The sequence below is a fragment of the Pezoporus flaviventris genome, unplaced genomic scaffold (genome assembly GCF_033815535.1).
Source record: "Pezoporus flaviventris isolate CSIRO_AGI_PZ_B2104156 unplaced genomic scaffold, CSIRO_AGI_Pfla_v1 ptg000003l, whole genome shotgun sequence".
In the NCBI taxonomy this organism is placed as follows: domain Eukaryota; kingdom Metazoa; phylum Chordata; class Aves; order Psittaciformes; family Psittacidae; genus Pezoporus; species Pezoporus flaviventris.
The window spans coordinates 19650-46113 of NW_026892551.1; the positions used below are offsets into that span (position 1 = coordinate 19650).

The 26464-nt window shown below is 38.0% G+C and overlaps 1 protein-coding gene across 2 annotated transcripts; it reads right to left on the reverse strand.

Annotated features, from left to right (window-relative positions):
* Nucleotides 1–207: 207 nt before the first annotated feature.
* GPR180 (G protein-coupled receptor 180) lies at nucleotides 208–26395 on the reverse strand. 2 transcript variants are annotated; one of them, XM_061445205.1, is made up of 9 exons: nucleotides 26220–26395; nucleotides 23418–23576; nucleotides 19996–20190; nucleotides 16249–16429; nucleotides 15996–16045; nucleotides 12605–12762; nucleotides 6359–6550; nucleotides 5926–6003; nucleotides 208–4246 (listed from the first exon to the last, which is right to left on the reverse strand). In XM_061445205.1, exons 1-9 carry the CDS (start codon nucleotides 26356–26358, stop codon nucleotides 4088–4090), a joined length of 1311 nt encoding a protein of 436 aa, XP_061301189.1. In that variant the 5' UTR covers nucleotides 26359–26395; the 3' UTR covers nucleotides 208–4087. The 2 variants fall into 2 exon arrangements, with proteins under 2 accessions (XP_061301189.1, XP_061301190.1); XM_061445206.1 differs by lacking the exon at nucleotides 19996–20190.
* Between the last annotated feature and the right edge of the window lie 69 nt (nucleotides 26396–26464).

Genomic DNA, 26464 nt, shown 5'->3' on the forward strand with positions numbered 1-26464 from the left:
GACACCCATTACACTCAAAGTCGTATGTATGAGAGAGGGGAGGGCAGAAACAGAGCTCAGTGGGAGAGATGGAATTCACACAACAGGAAAAAGATTTGCAGAAAATAATGGTTTAAGAAAAACTGGAATTAGGACTTACTGTTCACTGAAAAATCACAGCCTAGTTTATCAGCGCGCTTAGAAAAGAACCATTCTTTGAAAACCAGCTCAATACTTTCTCTTTTAATGTTTGACATTTGCAAGGATCACCTGCTCTTTGTACATTGCATAGTCACACAAGAAGAATTAAAAGGTACAGCATCACCTTTGGCCAGCCCAATAAACATCGGATTAACTAGAGACGTAACATTGCACGGAATAAACTAGAGCCAAATAAAATAAAATATTCTTCCAGTTCTGTAGAGGATCAAGATGCAAACAAAAAGATTTTGATACTTCCATGGCTCTCCACTGGCACATGAACCAGAGAGGAATATTCATCAGACCTGACTATAAATGTTTATCTTGTGTGGGAGGTCTTAGTATAGCAATATGTATTAGAAACTTGATATTTTTCCAATCAAACCTTCCCACTTCCATCTACATATATTTAAGTATTAATTTTCCTACCTGAAGCACTTTAAATAAATGTACAATAACCACATTCTACACAGAAGATGAGTGAATAGCTTAAGGAGACTTGCGATGAGCCCTAGAACTGCTCCATCCTCCACACAGCTGGTCCAGAGCAATGCAAGATGATCCCTCCTGCCAGCTTGTGGGGGGTCTCATAGACCAAGTCGATGATCTCACCCTCATTTCTCCTGAACTGGGATACTTCCCCCCAGACCAATCAATCACAGTTGACATAAACTGGCATCTATACCAGTGGAAAGGTGACGGCTGGTAAGAAGATGCCCTTTCACACACAGAAGTGGGTTTCTTCAGAACACAACCAACTTCAGTTTACGCTTTTCTGAGCACTGAAATATATGGGCAATAGAATTAATATAACTGCAGCTTCAGAACAGAACTGCAGAATGCACAGAAACTCTCAAGTGAGGTGTTGTCATCTGACCTCAACTGAACAGTGCTGTTCAGTGCTGCCTTAGGGGAGAACACACTTCAGTCCCTTGCAGTGGTGAGGTGGCAGGAGCCCAGAGCTGCCCTAGCCCTCTGTGAGAATTCCCTGAATACATGGCACCTTTCAGCAGGCACAAATCCACACCACTTATGCACTGCGGCTACGGGCATACTGCGGAAGTGTTTTTGACCACTGCTGTCACCTAACGCACAGTTGACACAGGGTGCATCACGAGGTCCTCAGATGTATGCGAAAGCCCCAGTTCATGACAGGAAACATACTTTTTTTCTTCATGACGAAAAGCACATTTTAGAAAAAGAGAAAGTTTTCCAGGCAAGATGCACTGATTGAAGACAACTGAAAAAAGGCTGGAAGCTATTCTTTCAAGATGAGGTTATGAAATCAAATTGATAAAATGGGTAACTGTGAATAAGCATGAAAAAAGCAATGTCTTATCAGCTGGTTTCACAGAAGGTGTAAGTTGGGAAGAAGAGACAGGCTTTCACATACTCAAACCCACTCTTCAGGCATGATCCAAAGGCAGTTAAGCTTCAAGCTAGAGACCAGGTGAGGATGAAGCTTTGTAAATTAGTCATACTTGAAGCCTCCCCCCAAGATATCCTGTACTGAATCAACTAACATCTTGAATACTATTGCAGTCATACTGACCCACTACTACGCATTAATGATTTAGTAACATAAAATTGAGGAGTGCTGGTATTGAAAGAACACTATCAGACCCTGGGCAGAAAAACCATGTCCTTTGTACTGCTTACCATGAGGAAGCCATATTTAATTGCTACAGTTACATTAATAGCAAAATTAAAATTTTATTTTCAATGTCAAAACTAAGAGGATAATGTCACCAGATGACTTATGAGGCAATCTGGAAAAGATTAAGAGACAACATCTTGTGCTTTGTACTTACAATCAGACTAACTATGAATTCATTTTATGAGTTGTTGTAGGGTGTATTTATAAGGTGAAATTAAGGTATCATTTACCGTAACACTGACCGACTGAAGTGAGGGACTACAGGAAGTAAAAAAAAAAAAAATACTTCTGGAGAATAAAACAAATAGAGCGTCTCTTCAGAAAGTTACATACTTTTTTTTTCCTGCATAGGTTAAAATTTTTATCATAACGGATCGTAAACTGTAAAGCAGTTCTTGTGTCTATCAGAAAATTCTATTTTATGTGTGAATTTCATGTCTTACACATAAGGACAGCTAGAACTCTTCTACTGCATTATTGGAGACTTATCAAAAAACAGGATGCTTTTTTCTTGCGAAGATGAAAAGTACAGAGATAAGCAGGGAAATAAAGACTGCAGTTTAACCAATAATATTTTTGTGTGGTTATCAGAGGAATGTAATAATTAATCTTTTAATCATTCTGAAGATTGTGTGAAATCATAATATCTCATCTTTTCCAGCCTCAACCTGCCATTCTTGATCTGAATTACAAACAATAAGAAAGGAGATGATTTAATGAGCAACTTTGTCATGTTGCCATTTTGCCTTAGTCAAAGGCAAATGTCTAGTTTTGCCTCTAAACTAAAATGGAATAGACTTGAACTATGCTTACAACTGAAGCAAACATGAACAGAAAAGTTAGGGCTATTTTAAATCTAGAAACCCCGTGTCTTCACGTTCTCATAGAGACATAACTAAATACACACTGTTAAGAAGAAACAAACATTCATTTACTAGAAAATAAAACCGATTTTGTGAAGAAACATATGTATGAAAAGAAGTCTAACATTTGACAAATACTAAAGTAAACTCATAAAGAAAGATTTCACTCACAGTGGTAACAGGTATGTTCTTATTACGAAGGAAATAAAATGTCAGCATGATTTAATCATAATAAATAGGCACTTCAATAAAGTATACATTTACACTGGCTTTCTGAATGCTAGGGCATCACAAAGTAGTATGGCTTTATTACAATGGATGGAAGATGGCAACTACTTAGAACCCAGTGCCAACATGGATTATAACAAATCCAGTGAGTATTTTGTTTTTCAATTATTCATAGAAAATTTAATCCTGATTAAGTATCCTTGGGCAGGAATTCATGGGTAGTTGATGACTGAAACCAACATTTATTTGAAATGCTTCTGTTAATTTAATCTGTGTATATGGCTTAATTATGATTGAATCCTCAATGTAACAGAAATGAATTATATCAGGATTAAAATTCTAGTACCACATCACCCATTCCATTTTCTTTGCATTTTTTTTTTATTTAAAAGATGCAAGCCTGCTGTTTTAACTACCTTCATGTTGCTATGTCTTCTAAGTGTCAAATACTGTTGAGACCTTCATTACTGGATTAAATTTGTAGTTACATTTATTAAAAAAAACACAACAAAATGCAGATAAACCCTATTTTCCTTCCCCTTAAAATTTTAACCAGTATGAACACTAGTTGCAAAATAGTCTTTTCTTTTACGCCGATAATAAAGCAAAGTTTCTCACAGGCAGTTTGGAACATTTTACATGTGTTTTCTAGAGGACTCCCCTTCTTTTGTTTGCCCTTCTTTTATACTTATACATAAACCACATTTTCTCTAAAGCATGAAAATAAAGGAACTTTTACTCATCGTTACACATCACACCAGTTTCACAACCGGCCAATTTCAGACTTGTTTGAGCCTGTACGTGTTTTAAGAACTGCATTTTGTAAGACCTTCAAACCTTGTATCGATACAAAACAAAGACATTTTTTTTGTGTCTGTGAATGGGAGAGAAAAGATTCATTGTTCTTCTCCGTGATACAGCTCAACACCACATGCTGCATATACTATTTATAAAATTATTCAAATTATGTTTTTTTTCTACTCCACAATACTTTTAACAGATCAATCTAGGGAACTTGTCAGACCAAAGGTCTGTGAAGTGCTCTTATATTATTACTCTTTTCCAGCGAAACCAATGTATGACACACCTGTGACAAAAATACCTGTATATTCAAGTCATTATTGCACATTTATTACAGAAGGTACTCTTCCTAAACATCTCAGAAGTGATGTCGATTTTTATGTCCAGAGGATACTGTTAGTGGCAATGTCACTGATGACAGTGAAGATACTTCCCAATATAGACTATGAGAGAGAAAAAGTCTGTAGAGGATAACCATGGAGATGCACTGACAGAGGATAATACCCATGGTAATAATCTAGACAAAAAAAAAAAAAAAAGTGAAAAAAAAAAACCCAAGCCAACCAAACCCCAACCCAACCTCCACCAAATAACCCACAATAAATTTCTACAGCATACTGTGTAAGTGCTTGAGGTCTAACTTTAAACCTTTTAATACTGCTGCAGTTACAAAAGATTTGAACATGAGTCTCAAGTCCAGGATTCAGACTCTCACACCTGGGTGTTTTTAACTTGGTAGGTAGCCCTTGGCAAGTCACATAACCCTTCTGGCAGTCTCTGTTCTGGGGAATTTCAGACTTGCAATTCACCACCCATGCAGTTTCACAAGCAGAGGTGATGTTTAGATATTCTATTCTTACAACAAACAGAGTTGGGGAGGGGGAGGGAGGAAAAGCCTGGAAACACTTTGCACTAACATAGTCATGGAGCTGCGAGGATAGTGATTTATAAGTCTCACTTAGCCAGACCTCTTTTCAGCGTGAACCTCTTCAGGTGTAGAAGATATCTAAGGTGGTATTTATCAAACATATAAAGGTAACTACTGTTTCTGAGACAGCAAAAGTCTAAGTTTATACATAAAGAGTCTTTTAAAACACGTTTTCCTTACGTAAACATGATATTTACTGATTGTGAATTTCTTTATTGTATTGAAGTGCATTTAAAGAAGGAAATACAGCTAAATTATCATAGTTCATGCAGGAACTGCAGCTGCACACAATGGTTAAACTCGCTTAAATGCATGAGCAGAGCAACTGCACTCTCTCTTCAGCAAGCTTAAAATCTCAAAACTGCAAAAGTCTCCTTTACTGATCTCTCAGGTTCTGTTGCCCTGATGATAATTTAATCAAACAACAACTAAAAGGCTTATTTGTAGCTTTAGAGGAGCCTTTTCCTCCTTCAATGTCTTTTTTTTTTTTTAAATCAAAGTATTTAATTTACTATATATTTTTAGTGGAACCTTTTTCTTTCCCTTACGTATCCTCTATACAAACAAAAGCTCAATTTCTGAACATATTTGCATACAAATGCACAGATGGTTATAACCATAAAGAAGCAAACTCTACCCTGGAATGAGGCAGTCAATCACCTGAGAATAGTAGTGCTTTTTATCTGAACGTGGCAGGCTCCACACTAGTTCTCTAGCTCCCAATATATTTAAGCAACCAAGAAACCCAGTGAGTCCACCTTTATTTTTAACTGTTTAGCGCTTAAAAAACAAACTACACAGTTGGACAGATTTCTTAAGCTAAAGAATACAGTTCAGCTACAGTTTCCCTGACCTATTTAGCCACATAAAGTTTTTAAAGGATGAAGACTAAAAAGCAAACAACAGAAAAAATCCACTGATTTATCTTTCTACTAGCTTTGTTAAAAGAAACCCCAAGGTGTTTTTAATTAAAAATAAACAAGCAAACAATAAAACAAAACACCCCTCCACATTTTCCTTTGACTTAACAATCTCCCCCCTCTCCCTCCCTTAACCTAGAAATTACTACTCTTAGATGATTCAAACCCTGCATGCCTTTGTAAAATATGACTCACATTAGCATCAATGAGAGCTGTGTGACTAAGACTTTTCAAGTTGCTTTGGGGTCATAAGATTAACCGCCTAAGAGCATGAGTTTGCTAACAAACACCGAACATGAAGAACAACTACTATTCAAATTCCATCTCTTTTATCTTGCCTGTACATACCTTTTCTCTTTGATATTCTCTGAATATTACAGCAATGGTTGCAAGACATGGGTGGCACAAAAACCAGAGAATGCAGGCCTGAAAGAGAAGATGAGTTTAAGTTATAAAATGACTACATGCCAGCTTAAGAAAGAAATGACAGTTAGAGGAACTGCATTTACATTTCTGTCTATTTTATGAACCCATTGTTTAATTTTCAATCAACAGAACAAAAACCACACAATGAAAGGTGGGATTTCTGTTTAAAAAAGCTCTATACTCCTTGTCAAATTAAAACGACTACTCAGAGTTTGATGACAGAGTGCAATTTAATCAAATCAGACACTTAAACATTAACTTTCTTATGGAAGAAAAGAGTTTAGTGCTTCCGTCAACTCCATGCCACAATTATATTTACAGCAGAAAGGATCAGTTTCCCTGATGCAACCCATACTTTGGCAAAGGTGATATAGAACTCCCTTTTCAGCGTGCTTCTCTCCACTGTGATGATCTGGTAAAGACCAGCAGCCAGTGATAAAGCTAGGCAAACTCTGAGGCAAATAAGCAGACTGCTTGCTAAGCCGTGGTGTGAATGGTAGCTGTGGTGATTCGTATCTTCAAACTGCTCCCAGATTAGTAAAAAGCTCTGGAAAAGAACAGCAGCAAAGCACATTTAGAGTAAACAACGTTACACTAAACCTCAATTAATCTTCCCATCACAGATTATTCGCACAACTGGTCCCTAGCCTAAACTGCTTTTAGTTTGCCACTTATCTATTATTACTCCAAGTGCAACTGGCAGGAACAGCCTCACTTCCTGAACTTTGTAACTTTCTAAAAGTTTGACAAGATAAAGTTTCCTTTAATTTGAACAGAAGGAATGTGGCATCTTAGCATAAGATACCAAATAATCTAGTTAAACATAACCTAGTTAAAAATAATCTAGTTAAGGAGTAGGCCTACTCAGCAGGAAGCCCACTGAAATGATTCCACAGGGCTACAGGGAGGTGCCTCCTTCCACTTCAGATCCACAACCTGTAAAGCTTGTTTCAAAGGCAGGCGACTACGCCTTTTCTTTCAAAATCCTAACAGGATTCACTTTTCTTTTCAAAGATGGGGAAGTAAGAGGGTGGTGCTGCTGCCCCTTTTATACAATAGCCTCAAGGCTCAAGCATTCACCCAGGTTGAACTTGGATCTCCCACAATTCCCTTCTTTGCCTAAAGGATATCCAGCTCACATCTCCCACCTTCTTGGAGAGTGCCGCAACTGCCAGGCTATAGGTTGTTCTTGGGTGGGCCACTCTCCACCCCTTCTATTGAAGCTGTGCCATTGTGGAGAAAAGAATTCAACATCAGCTAGGTCAGGAAGGCGAGTGAGCCTGACTCTGCAAGCCAGCAGCTCAGAAACCTCTGAGGGTCCAGGATAGGGAGCAGCACAGGTTCCAAATACTGTTCCAAAATCTGGACAAATGCTCTAGCCAACAGATAACTACACAAAAGAAAGTAATCCTTCTTAACTTTCAGCACTGTATCCATCTCCTGCAGAATCCAATTTTGTAGGAGCACTGTGAGAAAGAATATTATTGATAGATCCTCTAATGAAAACCAGACGAAGAAGTGCCTAAGCTTATGAATCTTACTTGGGTAGGAGGCAGGCGCCTACTTGTTGCATAAAAAATGGGTCTTGCTGAAGAATACCTTTTTAAGACTTTGGGAGTGTTAACATTATAAATTAGAATACCCATAAAGTTTAGACTCTCCCAGCATCATGTAGCAGCTGAATGGCATTTTACGACTTGAATATACACTGGAATCCAGTCTACCTACTACACACATCTAACCTGCACTTAGGTTTCAGGTGCCTAATGAAGCAGGCTTTCTGAAGAAAGGTAGGCAAATTTGATTTATGAGTGAGGTAGCTCTGAAGGCCTTCAGAAGCAGACACTGTGTGCCTCAATTTAGAAATCTAAATTAGTCAAATTCCTTTCTGAACACATTCAAAGGTGCTCTCACTATATTAACTACATAAAGACAAAAAGGTTACTGATATTAACTTAAAAAAAAAAAATATCCACCTGTGCCTTCCAAAGGTGGGTGGCCTTGGGTCTCATCAGTCAAAACAGGATCATTTTTGCTTACAATATCCTCAGAGAGTACTCACACTTTTCCCTTCCCTTACCTAGGCCATGACATGGGCAAGCATGACTGCTGTTATTTCAGTCATTCCTCAACCACCTGGATGGAAAATGAAAGGATGGGAAAAGGACAGACGTGAAGCATGCATGTCTTGAACATCACTGATCACTAGTAAACAATCTGACCAAGAGGCTTCAAATGTCCCCACCATAGCTCTCTATTTCTGAGGAACTCCAAGCAAACATCTTCAAATGATCACATTACTTGACTGAGAAATCTGTCAGGGGGTAAAACTGAAGTAAGACTAAATGGCTCCTGAAACCCTGAAATACAGTGAGTGTAGTGTTTGGTAAAATTGTGTCTGCAGCACAAAATTGATGTATTCCTGTCACAGAATTTATTTCAGTCTGGGTAGACCAGGCTTAGGCAACAAGAGTTCTACCAGTTACACAAAAGAACTTCGTAAGCTGTGTTACACTGCACTCTTGTACAGAGCATTTTCCCTTTTGATGTTTACACTTCCCTGGACTGGACACACATAGTCTGAGAAAATAAAGAACAGAGCTCACGAGGACTTGAATTTTCCTTAACCTACACCAACAGTAACAACAATGACGGAAGCCACTTTCATGAGAAGATGACAAAGAGCTGGAGTAAAGGAATCATGAGAACAAAGTCCAGATCCTCATGGGAAAATAGTGTCTGACAGCAGGGTATGCTCTGGACTAGCTGTTTAAAGACTGTAAGCTGTGTAAACAACACAGGAATCAGTTGATCAAAGACTGTGTGTAGTAACAGCAATGTAAGATCACAGAAATCCAGCTTCCTTCAGTTTCATTAGATTATTCCAAAATAAGCAGAAGGCAGAGACATTAGAGGCAGAGACAGAACCATCCATGCAAGACACTAGAAACTCAGACAAGGTGAACATGTGTCACTGCTGTTATTATGAGCTGGGATGGAAAAGGGGGATCCTATAAAAGAGGATTCTCTGCTACGAAGTGCTCCTAAATTACAATGGATTAAGCAATCTGTTCTCAATGAAGGAAGAACTTTCACAGCCAAGCATGACCTCTTTAATTTGCTATGCCTGAGAAACTAAGGTCAGTAAGTCCTGAAGTCTCTTATCTTGAGCACAGAAAGTCATGTATCACCTCACTTAGATGCAATATCAGGAACAAGCTTAAAAAACACCCACACAGCAACCTGCTGAAGTGGCTATCAGGGACATTTTATTTTGTTGGCAGTGAGCAGAACTATGTCTGAGCTCTGAGAAGAAATCAAGGGGGGAATTCTAATTGTTATCCCGAAGAACAACTCTGCTTAGGCTGTAGACAAAAGAACTGGATGCACTAGGTAGCTAAAGAGCTGACTCACATTAGCTACGTCCAACATTAAAGTCACAACTGCTTCTTTGTAAAGGAGAATGACCATCTCCTTATTTACATAACACACTGTTCAAAATGCCTGACTTCACCTGCACATACTTCTGACCTATGTTGGTTCCCAGTGGACACCAACCACTGGCCAGCATCGGTCTTCCTCTTCAAATGCTAGAAGAATGTTTGCCATGGACATCATCATGATGTTCCAGATATACAAGTTGAACCTCCACATTCATACACTGAAGAACCAGACACTCTTCCTTTTTTTCATGAGTAAACAATTATGGTAGAACTCCTTGCCTTCGCTATGCCGACACTGACTTTATGGCAAACCAAGATAACGTATCAATCTCCAGTAAGGGTGGGTTCTCATGGGACAGATCAGTTTTGAGACACAAGGGGAAGGGGGAAGCGAAAGGGAAATCAAAAGTAGCAGCAAGGCAAAGTGGATTAACTACCTGCTTCTAACCAAATCTAGTCCTTGGGTCTCTGATGTCATGCAATACCAGTACAGTAAATTGGTTGAGATGTATGGTCAGAGGTAGACCTCATTCTGAGCGCACCTTTGGTGCGTACCTAAGAACCCCTGTGAAGTGTGATGTCTAATGCAGCGAAAATCTATGTCAGGTACAAAGTGATCAGCCGTCTTCCCAGAATCACTGCCCCACTCCAATCGGCTCTGAAAACTGAAACTGCTCATCACACATCCCATTAGGTCTATGTGATGGGAAAGGACTGCCATCAAGAAAGTTTTGAACAAGATTTGTGTCTCAGCAGCAGAGGGTGGAATCTTCAATGAATATAAAGCAGCCAGGGAACCTTTTGTTTGAGGCTGAAATAAAGAACAAGTTAAGGCAAAGGGAGATGCTGAATGTCAGACTTGTCCTCTTTTGCAGCTGCAAAGACCACAAGAGATTTGCTGACACTACCTGTAGAAGTGGAATCCTCCACACTGTAGGCTGTGTCCACCCTGGACTGACGGTAACCTGTAAACACAGCTTGGGAAATTGCTGTTGTTTCTAAAAGAGCAAAAAGAAAGAATCCACAGCATTGGTACAAAGAGGACGAAAAAACCTTGAAAATTTGCTAATTGAATCTAGTAGCAAGCAAACAGGGTCAGATAGTTTGCCAGTCAAAATGCAGTAAAGCTGAAGAATAACATATTTTCCCAGACTGTCCACTTGCTTGAGATGAGGACAGGCAGTGAATGGCAATAAAACATGATTCAATCTTCATCTGCTGCATTAGGGTAATGTATGTGGTTTCCAGCACCCTCCACAAGAAGTCCTCAGAACATCTCTGATCATCCATGTAAGTCTGTCCAAGCTCTATCATTGGAGCAAACTGGCTCTCCCATAAAAATTTATAGGAAAGAGCAGGATAGAAAGGAGACTGTTGTAGGTTTTAGTCATTAGAAGTGCTATAGCAGATCCAACACCCACATCAACCTAGACAGACCAGTGAACAACAGAATAATCCAGAGAATGAAGTCATGAGCTCACAATCTTTGATAGGGGCAATGCAGTCTGGGACCTGCACCCCTGTGCTCAACAGCTGCAGCCTGTATTAAGGAGAAGAAATGCAGCAGAAGGTGTATTTTGTATGTACTGAACCATGAGATGAAGAATATCTTCTCCAGAAGGGGCAAGGATACTCTTGGTGCCAGTGAACTTCTGCTGCAGGCAGCAGACACTGAGATGGGTGTGCAAAACCACCCAGACAATGACATACTCCAATATCCATATTCTGTTCCGACAAGACTCCTTCCAAGCCTGGCATTCCCACCAGTACCAGGAGATGGGGTAGAACTGTGGCTTTGCGGAGAAAAGTAAAATAGCCAATGCTCCTGAAGTGCTCAAAAAGCCAACACAAACGTGTAATGGGTCAACATTGGAGGACGCAGCACAGACATATGATACCTTCCCCAATTTTTACAAGTAACAAAAATCAAGCTGATGATACCGTGTCCTTTCCATGTATAGTAAAAAGGAAACAACAACAAAAAACCTTTTCAGTCTCAAGCAACAAACTACTAACACACCCATGTATGTACATGGAGAGACATGAATAAAATGATACACTTTAGAAGTCTTCTTTACTACCAGCATGTAAAATTTCTGGTGCTAGATGGGTGTCAAAGTAAGGTGGAATGAACCTACCTTTAAAATTCAACAGTCCCATTCACCTTAATAGCCTTTGGTTTATATTCTTAATTAGCAAGAAACATCAGCTCCCAGCTACTCTTAATGTTTTAGCAGTCCACTTATTTAGTTTGGAAGCAGCACTAACTACAGATACTACTCAAATAGCATAAAATCTTCAGTATAATCTCTTCCTCATTACTGTCTCCAGCTTCTCCCTGCTCTTCTTTTTCTCAATGGCTTTCAGATTCTCTTGCCTTTATGCTGTGATTTAAAAAAATTTGTTTACAAAAGGCACCACGAGGGTTGCAAGATTTCCATTACAATTTACTTTTAAGTTGCTGGTTTACTTGACTTTCTAATTCATCCTAATGGAAAATATTTGAATGAAATTATGTGTCAGACCATTTGTATATTTGCAAGACCAATCATGCACATGAACCTTTCAAGAATTCCCTGATATTGACTGCAAAGACCATTAAACATCCTATTTGAGTGGTTCTAAGAGATGGGTGCTGAGGATTTCAGATTTTTTTGTGACAGGATTTCTGACAGCAGCTTTTTTCATCTTTCCTCTCATGCTGCTTGTTGTTACCCTGCACAATGTAGTTCACAACCCCTCAATTGCACTGATTACAACTCTTTATAGGATCATATTATAAATCAGATCAGCAAAATTACTGTGCTGAAATCATTCTCTCTCTTTTTTGTGTGTGTGCAAATCTAGATCATTCCACTGATCTGGTTTACAGCATAATGCTAAAAACAATTGGCACAACTAGGAGCTTGAAAAACTGTGGGAACTTCTTAAGTGGTTTTACTACTGAACAAAAACATACTGTGGAGCTACACCTTAAATTGGTCAAGTAAAGAAAGGTGTTGTTACCTATTAGACATACTGGGTGCACATTATGCTGTTTTTTTTTCCAGTCTTGATACTCTCTCCCTCATAAAATATTGAAGTTATTTGGTTCATGGTTCTGTCATACTTAATAGCAGCTGTGTATTTCAGTATAAGAATGAATATAAAACACAAACCTGTGTAATGACAACTACTACAGCAATGCCAGTAGATGTTGGAGTGGAATCCCACTGAAGAGGTCTGCCATGAGATTTCTTCATTCTGCCTATTGTCCAACCCATACACAGACTCAACAATAAATATAGCATTTGTATCTGTAAGACTATGTCACACACTATTGAAAACAAAAGAAAAATAGTCACAACAAAAATAAAGTTCTTTTCTAAAGCAAAAAGAATGTTTTATATAGCCACAAATGAAGGATGGACATTTATGTCTCTCTATCACCTTTAGTCATAATTTTTACAGTAGTTTGACTAGATGAGATTGTTTTGCCACAAAATATGGATATTTTGAGTAATTTCCAGTGACAAAACAGACCACTATCAGCTTTCCTCTAGTTATGCTGCAGTTCTGCAACAACACAGACACATCCTTCCAAGTCCCATTCTTGGGTCAAAGACGTCTGGGCTCAGGAGTCCATCTGCATAAATATACTTATAAATGCTAAAGAACTAAAATCATATGTATGCTAATCACACTGCAAATATAAACCATGATGAAATTAACTCCTTTTTTTTCTCTGAAAACCTTTTGTTCAAAAGTCAGATAGTTGCACTGTACTTTAAAGTAATTGCACTGTACCTTAAGGATACAGTAGCTTGCAATAGAAAGCACAAATATTTAGGACAAATTCCACTCTGAGATACTTAAAGAGGAAAATATAATGAATAGCCCTAACACAAACTTCATTTGGAGTGACATCTTGCCTGTATTTCATTTTATTAAATGCAAACTACCTTTGCCTCATTTTGCTATGTCCATTTTTTCCCTTTGTTTGGGAACAATTAACACATACACCATAAAGTTACATTATTAATCAGTGTCTCAAACCTGTGTTTGAAGCTCTATCTGAATACAGAAAACTTCAAGATAGAATATATTAAAAGTCTTTACTTGTTAGCCTTGCTGAAGTACTACTGATGGTAGAAAGAACTGAAGATTCTTCCTAGGTGGTTGTTAGCTTTAGACCTGATCAGCTGGGCTGTATTGTTAAAGATTAATGTACTTTGACATTTACTAAAAATACTGGAATAGAAAATATTGTCCCTGTACAGAGATTAATATGCACACAAGGGAAGTATGTTGAATGAAGATCAGCTACAGTATTTCCCTGACAGCAAACACTAGCAAAATATAACAGAATTCAATATGTTATTCCTGGGATATATCTGGTATTCTCACAGTCTGTATGCTTAAATGCTTCTTAATGTATTCCAACACCTTTGCTGTTTAAGAAATGTGAAGAGCTTTTAGTAAATACAAGCTTGTTCATTCTTTAGTAAAATACAGTGGCACTGATTTTGGACAAAATGATCTTGAAAGTATTTTACAATGCTAGCTATGGAGACACAGTACTTGCTAGAAAAAATTATTACGTGAACCAAAGGCATGCCAAACCAGTGTCCCAAATCCAAGCTAGAGAAATGACTGAGCAAATCAGGATGTTCTAGAGAGCATTTTATTTTCTATCACTCCTTAAGATAACTTGCTTTATAAGATATAGCCAGACATCATCTCTCAATCACATCTTGGATACAGATATCGCTCAGTTTCAGTGTGGCAACAATTCAAGTGGATTCCCAGACAAAATGGTGTAAGACAAAAATTCAGCACCAGCCTTAATCTTTGACATCTCATACACCTTGTCAGAAAGTGAGAAGGTTGAAAGAAATTTCTAAAGTTACAATAATCCTACGATATCCAGGGTCAGTGTAAAGTCACATGCTACTGAACTGACACCATAGTTATCTGGTTTCATCACAATTCATCTTTTTTTGCCTATTCAACAGGCATAATAATATTATTTGACTTTCACATTTCAATCTTACGAAAAAATAACACCATTATTTGTGATGCTTTTGAGTATCAGCATTACTTGTGTGATTTACACAATTAACTTGAGTGATAAATTAGACTGAGGGTTAGGTGTTTATATATGGTAAAGACTAACTGATGGTATGAAAAGAGTAATTGTTTAGGACAGTATCTGAACATGTTTCTAGAAAGCAATTCTGGTACCACTGCAGTGAACAGAAATTCTACCATTTATTTTTAACTTGGATTTCTGTTCTGATATAGGAAAAATGGTAGCACCTTCCACTTTCAAACTACACTTCTTCCTAACAGACAGAATTGTAATTGACACTGAAGCTTTCCACACTTCTATTACTTCACCTCTTCTACTTGTTTGGGAACCACAAACCTTAAAAACAGTAAGGATATCTGAATTTCAGCTTATTGATTGAAAAAATATTTTATTCTTAATAAACTTTGCCTTAAGCAAGTAAAAGTTGGCTGTTCACATTAACACTCACGGAGAAAATCTAACGTGCAGCTACTCTTTCTGAAGTTCTGGGTGGGTAGTTAATACTGGTCTTCCCACTGTGGAGGAGTTATGACTACCTCCATATTCTTGATTTAATTTCATTTCAGAAGAAGGAAAGGTTAATAACACAGTTGCTGGAAAGGCTGCAAGGAGCGCTAACTGAAAATGTTAAAACAAGAAAGAGGTAATTACTGTGGTGCCAAGTGCCATCAAGAGGCTGTTAATTCCAACTGCAAGCTTCTAAATGAACTCTAAGGGAAATATTTTTCTGTTTAGGCTGTTAATTCTCCAATGGTATCCCATCACCACAGTACTACTTTCTTGAGGTTTTTCAAGCCAATCAAAAGGCTTAGAAGGACCCCCCAGAGCTTCAAAGGTAAACTACAGAAAAAACCTCCCTGCCCCAACAGCACTTAACCCTGAAGAACACAGCAGGAGTAAATTAGTGCATTTGGGGAAGGGGTGTTATAGGAATTAAGTTCCAGTGATAACTCAGAATATTTATAGAGAGTGGAAAAAAATATTTTGTTAACATAATGCTTTACATAAGCATTTTTTGCATCACAGGAGTCATATCATTCGTGTTGCAAATGGCTGATGTTTTTTGTTATAACCAATGTTAAATTTGCTAGTGAAATGACACACCCCATAAAATGTGATTAGGTTTCCTAAAAAATTTGACTATTCTAGACCATGCAAACTCCACAAAACCCTTTAAGGTACCAAAACATTTGCTCATGTGATAGGCACCTATTTCAATGTTTGTAGGAAGGAATCTTCAGACAAGAAAATACTTTAAAAAATCCTAAACAATATCAGAATTGTATAACTTTAAATGCAGTTACTGTAAAGAGAATGAAATCTGTTTTTTCAGAAGACTTCAGTATTTCAAAATTAAATTTAAAAATTTAATTAAAAAAAATCCAGTGCTACTGTACAGTCCAACAATGGCATTTGCTAATGTATCATACAGATTAATGTGTAGAAGTATGTAAAAAACAGTAGACAACCATACTCACATTCTGACAAACTTCCCATAAAAGGTACTCCTATCCCATCTTTAGAATAACTGATGGAAGAATAAAAAGATTATATTTTTAGGTGAGTCTTACATGCATGCTGTCTCTTAAAAGTACATTTAGGCAACAATGTAGTTCTAAAAAGTCAGTCCTATGTTTTGTTACAATTGACACAAAAGAGATCATGTACTGATCTTTACAACACAATGCTCTGGAAGTCTCAAGACCTGAAAGTAAAAATAAACAAAGATACCTTGAGAAATGCAGGTAGTTGGCAAGAGCTGAACCAGCCTGCAACAGTAATGCAACTGTCAACACCCTTAGTACAGTATGCATAGGTCCACGCTTCTTAAGTGTTTGCCATAGGGACTGTGCATATATACAAGCAGTTACGAAGTATGCTAGGACAAGCAGGAAAAAGAACTCGTGCAACCCTGTGGGGAAAGGGAAAAAAGAAAAAAAGGAAAAAAAAAAAAAGAGGAAGAATAAATATGGGTTAGTTTTTGTAAAGAAACATTGCTGCCAGCAGTAAATAACTAAACTATGTTGGGTATTTTTATAAAATCACAGGGAAATACATAGTAACTGTCACCTAAAAGTGATAGTACAGCTAAAATAAGTAAATCCTAGCCTATTTTACCCAAGAAAGTCAATGAAAGAGCTATTATTTGATCTGATAAAGTATTTTCTATTCAACAAAAACTTTTTTTGAGTGTAGGAGAGATTCTGTTCAAATAGGAAGAGGTTTGCAGATATTACTAAAATAGTATGAAGTGGCATACAGCTTCTTGATAAACAGAAAATAATTGTAGCTCATATGATAAGTCAGAAACATATTTATTAAAGGACTCACTTTTAACCCTTTCCCCTGCCCCTCTTCAATTTTTAAAGGCATAATCTGAGATGAGAGAAACCCAGAAAAGACTGCGGTTGAATCTGTTCAACCACAGGGTGTCACTCTTCCTCCACAGAAAATAGTAAGTCCAAGTGGCACTGTTGACCAAGACGGAAAATTTTTAGATAAAGAAAAATGGGATGAAAAATAGCACACAGAGTAAGTTCACAGAATGGATTTTGTTTTTTTCAATTTGAAAAAATGCCCCAAGTTTTTGATTTTATGTATAAATCAGAAATCCTCAAATTTTTAGTCTAGAAGTAGTCCAGTAAAATGCTTCCCTGAAGACCTGCATCCTGACAATCTATTTTGTTGACTGGAAGCTTTGGAACCCACAATATGAGCTCTCAAAGGGTCAAAACGAGCAAGCTACAAGCAAATATGGGTAAACAGATGCTTCTCACAGAAAATTTGTTTTCCTTATCCAACCTTCCTTGAAGCCAAGTAGTGCCCATAAAAATCAGATTCCGAGCAGTGTTTTTCCTTCAGCAAGAAAATAACGGCGAATAACTTTTAACCAGCTCCACAAACAGATTAGAAACAGTGCAATCATACACATTTCAATATCTAAGTTGAAAAACATTAGAACTGGATGAGTTCTGAATAGTTGCTATAACTTCTATGGCTAAACTGAATTATCTTTGACATGCCTACAGTGAAATGAGAGAGGAAAAAAGCATAAGGTAATAAAGATTCCTAAAAAAAAACAACAAAAAAACCCCAAACTCTGCTTCTCTTGCATACCTACCCAAAAGCACAATTTATGAATGACAAAAATATGCATTTCAGATCAAATCTGTTATTCTTTCTTTTACTTTTTATCTTTCTGCTTCAAAAAACACCCACTGACGTTGGCAGGGATTCTGTAGATGAGTTATTTCTCACTGTGATGAATGGGTACACATGGAAAACTCTTTAAGAAAATGAACTAGCTTTTAATAAACATTTACAATAGAAAGCTCCTTCCAACCAAAGACAGATTGCGGATGATTGGCTTGAGACCAAAAGGATTTAAGAGAAAGTTGCACTGAAATACAACTATGAAGAACACAGAAAGGTAATTTTCAACCTGTCTTTAAGTTTCCTGACTTTCAAGTAACCTAGAGTTGACAGAGAAAATAAAACTTATCTACCTTAATCTGAAATACCTAACTTCATCTTCAAAATGTTACCTTGTCAACTTCCCTTAGAAATCCTAGCTTCCACTGTTATTATGTCTTATGTAAAAAACTCACTACCATGCAAAATGATAAAAGATTACTTGCCAGGCTTCCTCTCCCTTAAGGCAAACATTTCACTATGTTACAGTCTCAAACACTTTCCTTATAGTCCATTTAATTTTGAGATCTTCTGTGTCAGGCCACACATCTCCAGTGGAACATGACCTAACTAGAACCATCTGTAACTATGCATTTTTTAGTTGCCTGAATGAAAGAACCACAAAATGAAGCTAGATCTTCTCTCTGATACCCTAATGCTCTAAGCTGCACACCTCTCTGGAAAAATTACAATTATTATTCCCCAGAAATGCATTAAAGAAAACCAAAACCAAACTAAACCCCAAAACCAACCAAAAAAAAACCCAAAACAAACAAAAAACCAAAAACCAACCTGACAAAAAACCCACACAAAAAAGCCCCAAACCAAAAAGCCCTTAAAACAAACAAAACAACCCCCAAAGAAACAAAAAAAACACCCCCCCCGAAAAAAACCCAAACCAAAGCAAAAAACCCAAACAAACCAAACATGAAAAGAGAGAGCAAAGGAGACATGAAATTCTCTTCAGTTCTTTGTAAGTAGACACAAGCACATAACCTCAGGATTTATGGCCCCGATGCAAGTTTTAACTCTGACAGAGGTGTTCCTCTGCAACTGTGGAAGAAATGCCATGTACAGCTCATCCTGTTTCCTACTCGTTATATCTAAATATGTGCATCTAATGCATTTACTCAGCACGCAAGCTGTTCAGAGCTCAAAATCTGCCTACAAAATTAATACAGAGCTGAGATACCTCTCTAGGAGGTCTGTACACCACTTCTAGTAGCCACACAATGTCTTACAGCTGCTCTGCGTCTTGATGTAGCAAGAGAATGCTACTGCTGTTTTTTAAGAATTAGTAAATTAACCTTATCAGTTCTGGATATGGATTCACCAAATAAAACCTGCCAACTAAGTTTGTAGATTAAGAAGCACAGTTGAGAAATTAAAGAGACAGGTAAGTCAATTTATAAGCCTTGAAAAATGAATGATTAATAGTGCTAATTTCTTACAGATTCTGCTAAATGTTTCAGGGAATATTTTCTTCCCTCTAGAAAGGGAGCTGCCTTTGACCAAGAATAAGCGCAGGGCATATGATTTTGAGCATAGCAATCATGCTCATTCTGGGTATGTAGACTGAATCTGCATATGAAGGCAGACTAAACATATGGGACTCTTCCCTTACAACAGGCCTAGGTTAGTGACAGGCTGATGAGGCCTCCCAGAGCAGTGCAGCTAAGCACTGTAGTGAAGCAGATATTCGGTTGCTCCAGATTGTCCAAACCATACAATTTTATAGGTATTTCTCTCACTGCTGTCTTGAGCCACTTCTAAGAGGTTTTTCCTTGCATGCCTAAGGATTAAAAATTGCATTTTAAAAATAAAATAAAATCTGGACTAACAAATATTTAATCTGCAGTCTGTGACAAAGATACTTAAAGACCTAAACACTGAACTGGCAAAAATTTTTATTGTGCATGTGTTCATGTTGCACAGAATAAAACTTTACACAGCTAAGGCACTCAATGAGTTCAATAAAAATCAAGGATTAAATTCACATTCAAGTGGAAATTTACAATTTCAACATAGGAAAAATACCTGTCAACAAAGAGCTATCTTCACTAACTTCCCTTTTGCATCTGTACTTCCAGTTAGGCAAGTTTTGGAAAGTCAGTCTAAAGAGTTTTCTGTAATGCCAGAAAACAAAGTTTACTCTCCATGAGAAAGCAGAATATAAGAGCCTCTACCATCCATTCCCCATACTTCTGCAAGCACAGTTAAGTACTGATTTCTTTGGGTGATCAAATTCTTAACTTACAAATCTAATTTTAAGAAAAAAAATCTTACCAGATTCCCCTGCGCTAAAGTGATCTAATGGATTGCCTTCTGCATCTGGGTTTAGTAAGACCATTTCAAACTGAATATCCTCGGATTCAGAATAATTCTCCTCGCAGGTAAACTTGTCTACATAAAACACATACCATGTTTCCGGATAAGGAATCTGGGACACTGTCAGATTTTGCTCTGTGTGGTTCACAGTCACTTTGGAAGAAAAAACAAAAATAGGATTAAACATTTGATGAGTTTGTTTTTTTAGAAAAGTCATATTTGAACAAAGATAAAACTTAAATCCACATCATGATATACAGGTTATAAACAACAAACAGTACCAAACAGTCTTTGCTTTCAAAGCCAGCCGTAACACCAGAGATTAGATTTCCAATTTCATCTTTTGTTTCAGATGGGTAGAGACAAGAGTTGGTGAAGATACATGCTTCATTCCATCTCTCAGCTTTTAAGCTCACTGGCAGGGCTCCTTTCTGCCACAAGCCAGTAACTGCATACTGCGTCTCCTACACTTAGCACATTTCTGTCCCCTAGTACAGTACCAACAGGACTAGCTATTCCACAGATACTTCTGCAGTATGAAAAATACCTTTGTGAAATTTATTCTGTTCTGTTTTCAAAGACATTTAGAGCACCAAACAGGAACAGCCATGTATGATCTCAGTAAACAACAGCATGCACGCATTAAAGGTGCAAATTAGCATATTTTACAGCATCTTCCTAACAGACTGAATTTCAATTGACAGCTAAGGCCTGAGACCAGTGTCTAATAAAACTGCATGTTTCAAATCAGATTATATTTAAAATCAACTACGCAGGAGTCTGAAGTTTCATCTGCTCACCAATCTTACCACTGTTTCTCCTAAAAGCAACTATTAACCAAGCACGGTCTCTTCAAAATAAACGTTTGCTGCAACTGAAATCTGTAGCTATGTATGTCGGGGTGAAACTGCAAGAACTGCAAATACTATTACAATGATTACTGAACTCGAGTGCTGATCAGTTCAACTATAAATGAAAGCCATCTCTGTAGAAGAAACAACAATATAATGACTGGACTGTAATTATTTAAGCTTAATAGTTTGAAGATGACAATGGCCAAGCCTGAGGAAAAATTTTCATTTGAAATCTACAAAACAAGCTATTTCTTCCTTTTACGTAAAGGCCTTTCCAAATGAAAACATATTTAAAAAACAACCCTTAGCAAACTCATTATCCCTAAACATTTTGTAGGCAAAATTTAGAACTTATTCCTAACTTGAAGCCTACCTTGAAAAACATTTATGTGATTTAAATAAACTTGTTTCAACTTCATTATTTTCTGTTATCTAAAGGTGCAAACTGATCAACATTATGATCCAGTAAGAAACGTATAAATTTCTTTGTAGCAATTGTCATGAAGTACAAATTCAGACACAAGAATCACAATAAAAAAAAAAAAAATAGTGTTTTAACACAGGTGATTTTTCTTGTTCAGGTAATGATAAGAATGTATTCAATTCTGGAGCTACATACCTTATCAGATTATACAAAGTGAACCAGCTCTCTTCAAAACAACCAATATTTTTAAAAACACAGATTTTAGCTTTCATATGATGCTTAATTCAAATGAAAGGCAAACTGCAGCTGACAGGGTTAGCTTTACTCTCCACCTCAACCCTCAGCTGAGTTCTGACACACTGTTATTTGCATCAAGCCTAAAGATCACACAGAGTGTATTTTACCATTTCTCCATTAAATCTGCAAGCAAACACACAGGAAATGAAGATAAAATAAAAATGCAACTGATTTTGCCCAAGATCCACAAACAGATCCAACTCACCCTGTGGTCACATCATTCTTAAACACAGTAGAAAACAGCGATACACCACTGGGACAGACAGGAGTGACGGACCAACTGCTAGTCATTTCAGCAGCACTTCATGTTCAGCTCAGATCAAGAGTAAGGGAGCTACATCCTTAGAAGTGACATCTGTGTAAGATTTCACTGTGACAGCATTCCAGGAGATCAATTTGTTACTCTAGGGATTCTGGCCGCACAGAGGAAATGTATTTTTAAAAGAAGCTGTATTCATTTAAGATATATTTGAATGAAGTTTCTAATGTTAATTTAATTTCTTAGAGGAAAATTTATGTTTTAAGTGGGTTTCACAACATTACGATGAATAAATGGTAAAAAAATTATTTCAGTATGTTTGTCTTCCAGTTACGTAACTGGATGCTTCAGTTTTTTACTGTTCTTTTACATTTAGATGGATACTCAAGTTAAGCTTTATCTGATTAGCTCATCTTTGCTACTGTATTAAAAATTTTCTAACATGTTTTGTATCTCAAAGCATGACAGGTTTGTGCCTTCATGAAAATGAAAATACAATTTAATTTTTGCTTTCTCATCTTTGAAAAATGCCATTTCCATGGAACTGGGGAACAAGACCCTCCTGACAAATGAGAAATGTTCTTTCATAAACAACAGAGTAACAAGATAACCTACCTATTCTGTACTGGTATAATTCCCAGCTCAAATATTAAAAACATATGAATGTGAGATTCAGTGATGAATACCAAATTATAAAATTAAAGGGTGAAAGAACATTAAATGATAACACAGGCAACATCTAAAGTAATGCAGCAAAACCCAGATTAATTTTTGCAGATAACATTACAGACAGAAAAAAAAAAAAAAAAGAACCTCTGGAAAAGTAATGATTATAAAGTTGTAAAAGAAAATCTTCGCAGGTACAAAATTACACCTTTTTACTGTGTACTTGGGCTATACTCCCACCTTACAAGCATTCATGTCAGAATTTTAGAGGTAACTGCAGCAGGCTGCCTCTAATTTCTTTCATTCCACTGCAATAAAACGCAAACTGTACATTTGTAGCTGCAGCTCGAACTGTACATTTGACTGACCTAAGCATTAGATTCTCAAGTTCTTCAGTTTCATATTACAATAATATTCTTTGAAAATTCTTTCAACATTAGGTTTTTTATGGTAAAGTTGGAAGTAAAAAAACAAACAAACAAACTTTTATTTCAAGCTAAGTTAAAGAAAATCTCTGCACTGAATGAGGAATGAAACTTCAGCCAAACATGTACCCTTTCTGAGCTGTGCACAAGTGAGAGCATGAGGCTAGAACTGCTCATAAAGTTTGGCTGTTTGAACTGAAGCCATTACTAGTCAAGGATTGTTCATTTTGCAGCAGTGAAATAAATCATAACTTGCAAACAAAGTCTTCTGGAGTGATGCAAACAAAGTAATTTTACTTCCTTGTAATAATTCTTAATTACAGAAGGACGAAGTCATGCTTTTACTTCACTTGATGCGAAGTCCAAATTCACTGAAGTAAATGTGCATGGGTAACTTCACAGGGTTCTAAATACACAGAAAATTTAATTAGTAAGGGGAAAAACCAGCAACTCACTTGTCAGCTGAGCTTTGGAGAACTTCTCTGTACAGCTCTGATCTTCGATGCCATTCTGCAGCTTCTGCCACTCCTGTGCTTGAAACAGGTGAAGTCTAGCTGCTTTTGTCACAGCTACTGCTACGTTCTTGATTCTGACACACAGAACAGCATGGTCACCTTGATTTTTAAAAAATAAAATCAACTAATCTGCTTTGATGTCCATTACAGACAAAAAGCTAGTGTGGCACAGAGGTTTTTTTATCAGTAGCAGCACTAAAGCTTCACTTTATTTCTTAAACTTTTACCACTACTTCCCATAAAATTCTTCAAGCTCTTTCAGAAAATAATTTCTATATATCTCTAACACAATACTGCATGCACAGTTTCCTGTGATGATACTTAAACAAACCTTTGCCCTAACCCAAATGTCATTAGCCTTCTCTACTACAGCCTTCCCTACTCCCTCTTTTTTAATACAGAATTTCAGACATTTTATTTACTTCCACCCCAAATTTTATTTTCCCAAGTTAAGGCAGTGCCTCAACCAGTTTCAATAACTGGTTCAAAGTCTATTGTTTTATGACCTTAGTAGCATGATTATGAGCATCATAAAATAGCTCTTGAATCTAATACCAGAAGAAGTTACGTAAATTGGCCTTCATATTATGGAGTGATTAGAGCTAAAATACTTAATTGTAGATGACAGACATCAAATCGATACAAAGAAAATCAGACTTCAAAAGTGTTCTCTAATGTGTCGGTCTACCTATAGGCTGCATCTTGGCCTAGAGAAATACTTTAACCATTTTAGAATTAGCTTATTTGACACAATTATCTTGTCTGGGTAATTCCATAATCCTCAAACTTACTTTGATAAATTCTTTCATTATATGCTGCCATATAATTCTTTAATGTAACAGTGCCCTAAATTAGAAGAGGATTTAATGATGAAAAAACAATTAGTACTGCAAGAGCACAAACTTATTGAAATTTAAGCAAGCTTTGTATGTTTTTTAAACCGTCAGAGCAATCTTCTCTCCCACCTAAACTAGGCACCAGCTGGATGTGAGTCAATGGACTACTACCAGCTTCAAATAAGGCTTTGCCAGGAATATCTTCTTGTTCAGAACCAGCTGCAAGACAGCAGTCCTGAAATAAAATCTCAAAAAAGGTGATCTTCTGGGATCTGTAAAATGTTCTATGGACTATAGTTTATCTAAGCTGCTAATAAAAGATTTTGAAAACTTAACATACGGCTCTTAAAAAAAGACCTTGTGGCTTCACTAAGACCGCAAATACATGCAGTTGTAGAATAAATTACATTTGAACACCTAAACCACTCATCTTGAGCCTTAACATTCTTTTCTCAGATTTAAGCAATGCTCTTTTCTTTAGACCTATATAGAGCACTTCTACAAATATCTTCTAGGACAGCGATAATTAACTGTTTTCAAATCACTACCCAAGCTATGCCCACCTTATCTATCATTTCTCATTCAATGCTGGAAGGTCACATTCCAATTCTTAGGGCTTATGTCACGTTTTCCTTCATCCCACTAGATTTTGTTTCTTGCAAACATTTTTGTTTTCCTCTCACAGGCCTCCTCCAGTCTGGGAGGAAGCCTGAGTATGATCTTCATGGTTGTCTTTTGAAGCATTCCACAGACTTTTTGTAGAATCACAGGATCAATTAGGTTTGAAAAGACCTTTAAGATCAAGTCCAACCATTACCCCAGGACTGTCAATACCACCACTAAACCATGTCACTGAGGGCCTATCTACCTGTTTTTGAAAACACTTCCAGAGATGGCGATTCCACCACTGCCCTGGGCAGCCTGTTCCAATGCCTGACGCCCTCTCTCCAAAGACACTGTTCCTAACATCCAATCTAAACCTCCCCAGGCACAGCTTGAGGCCGTTACCTTTAGTACTGTCATTTATTATTTAGGAAAAGAGACCAACCCCTACGTCACTACAACCTCCTTTCAGGCTGCTGTAGAGAGCGATAAGGTCCCCACAGAGCCTTCTCTTCTCCAGACTAAACAACCCCAGCTCCTTCAGCTGTTCCTCATAGGACTTATTCTCGAGACTCTTCATCAGTTTCCTTTGCCATGAAGCTAACTCAGCCTAAGCTACTGAAATACTGAGCCTGTAGGAAAGGCATGCTGACTAGCACAGCCTCGTTGTATATGGCACTCACTAAGCTTGCATCTATTCTGCAAAGGAAAACGTCTGTGTAGTACAGCGTTAATTCCAACCTGTATTTGTGCACAGGCTATTTTAACAGGATTCTAGCCCACTGCTAGGCCTCTCAGAACTAACAGTCAAGAATTATTACTAACGAGGAGTTAATAACACAGGGAAGAAAACCCATCTGGAAGGGATCAGGCAAGAATTTACGTCCTGGTGCACGGTGACACTAGAAACGCCCAGTGACGTGAAACAGCCACGTGCAGGGTCCAGCACAGCTCTCGCTTGGTGGAGTTCCAGGGGGGAAGAATCAGAGATTCATATCAAAGTTGAAACACCCGAGCGCTCCCAGCTACTCCCGCCACGTCAGGCCGCGGCACACGAAAGGCGGCGCGCCGCCCAGCGCCCACAGCGGCATTTTTCCCTTCTCTAGTGAATAGCGGCGCTGCCGGGTTCCTACCAGCTCCTCTTCCGTTGCTTCGGAACGCGGGATCCCGCTCCTGACACAGCTGCCCCTCCGCTGCCCGCAAACGGCGCGTATCAGACTTGTTGCACACTCCGCCCGAGGCATCCCACTCTAATGGCTCACACCAACAGCTCCCCTCCCCCGCTCCTCCCTCGAGCACCCACCGTGGAACTGGAACCGCGCCACCGGCCGCCACGGGTCCCGCCGTGCGGCGGCGCTGACGAACCCGCCCCGCAGCGTTTTGCCGCCGGCGCCCCACCAGCGGGAGGCGGCGCAGAGGAGCCACAGCAACCGCCACCGCATCCTCGGGACCTGCCGCCGGCGACCGTCCCCACCGCCGGCTGGCACCGACGCGTCACGTGACAGCCTACCTCCCGCCCGGGTTACAAGCTGCCGCGGGACAGCCGAG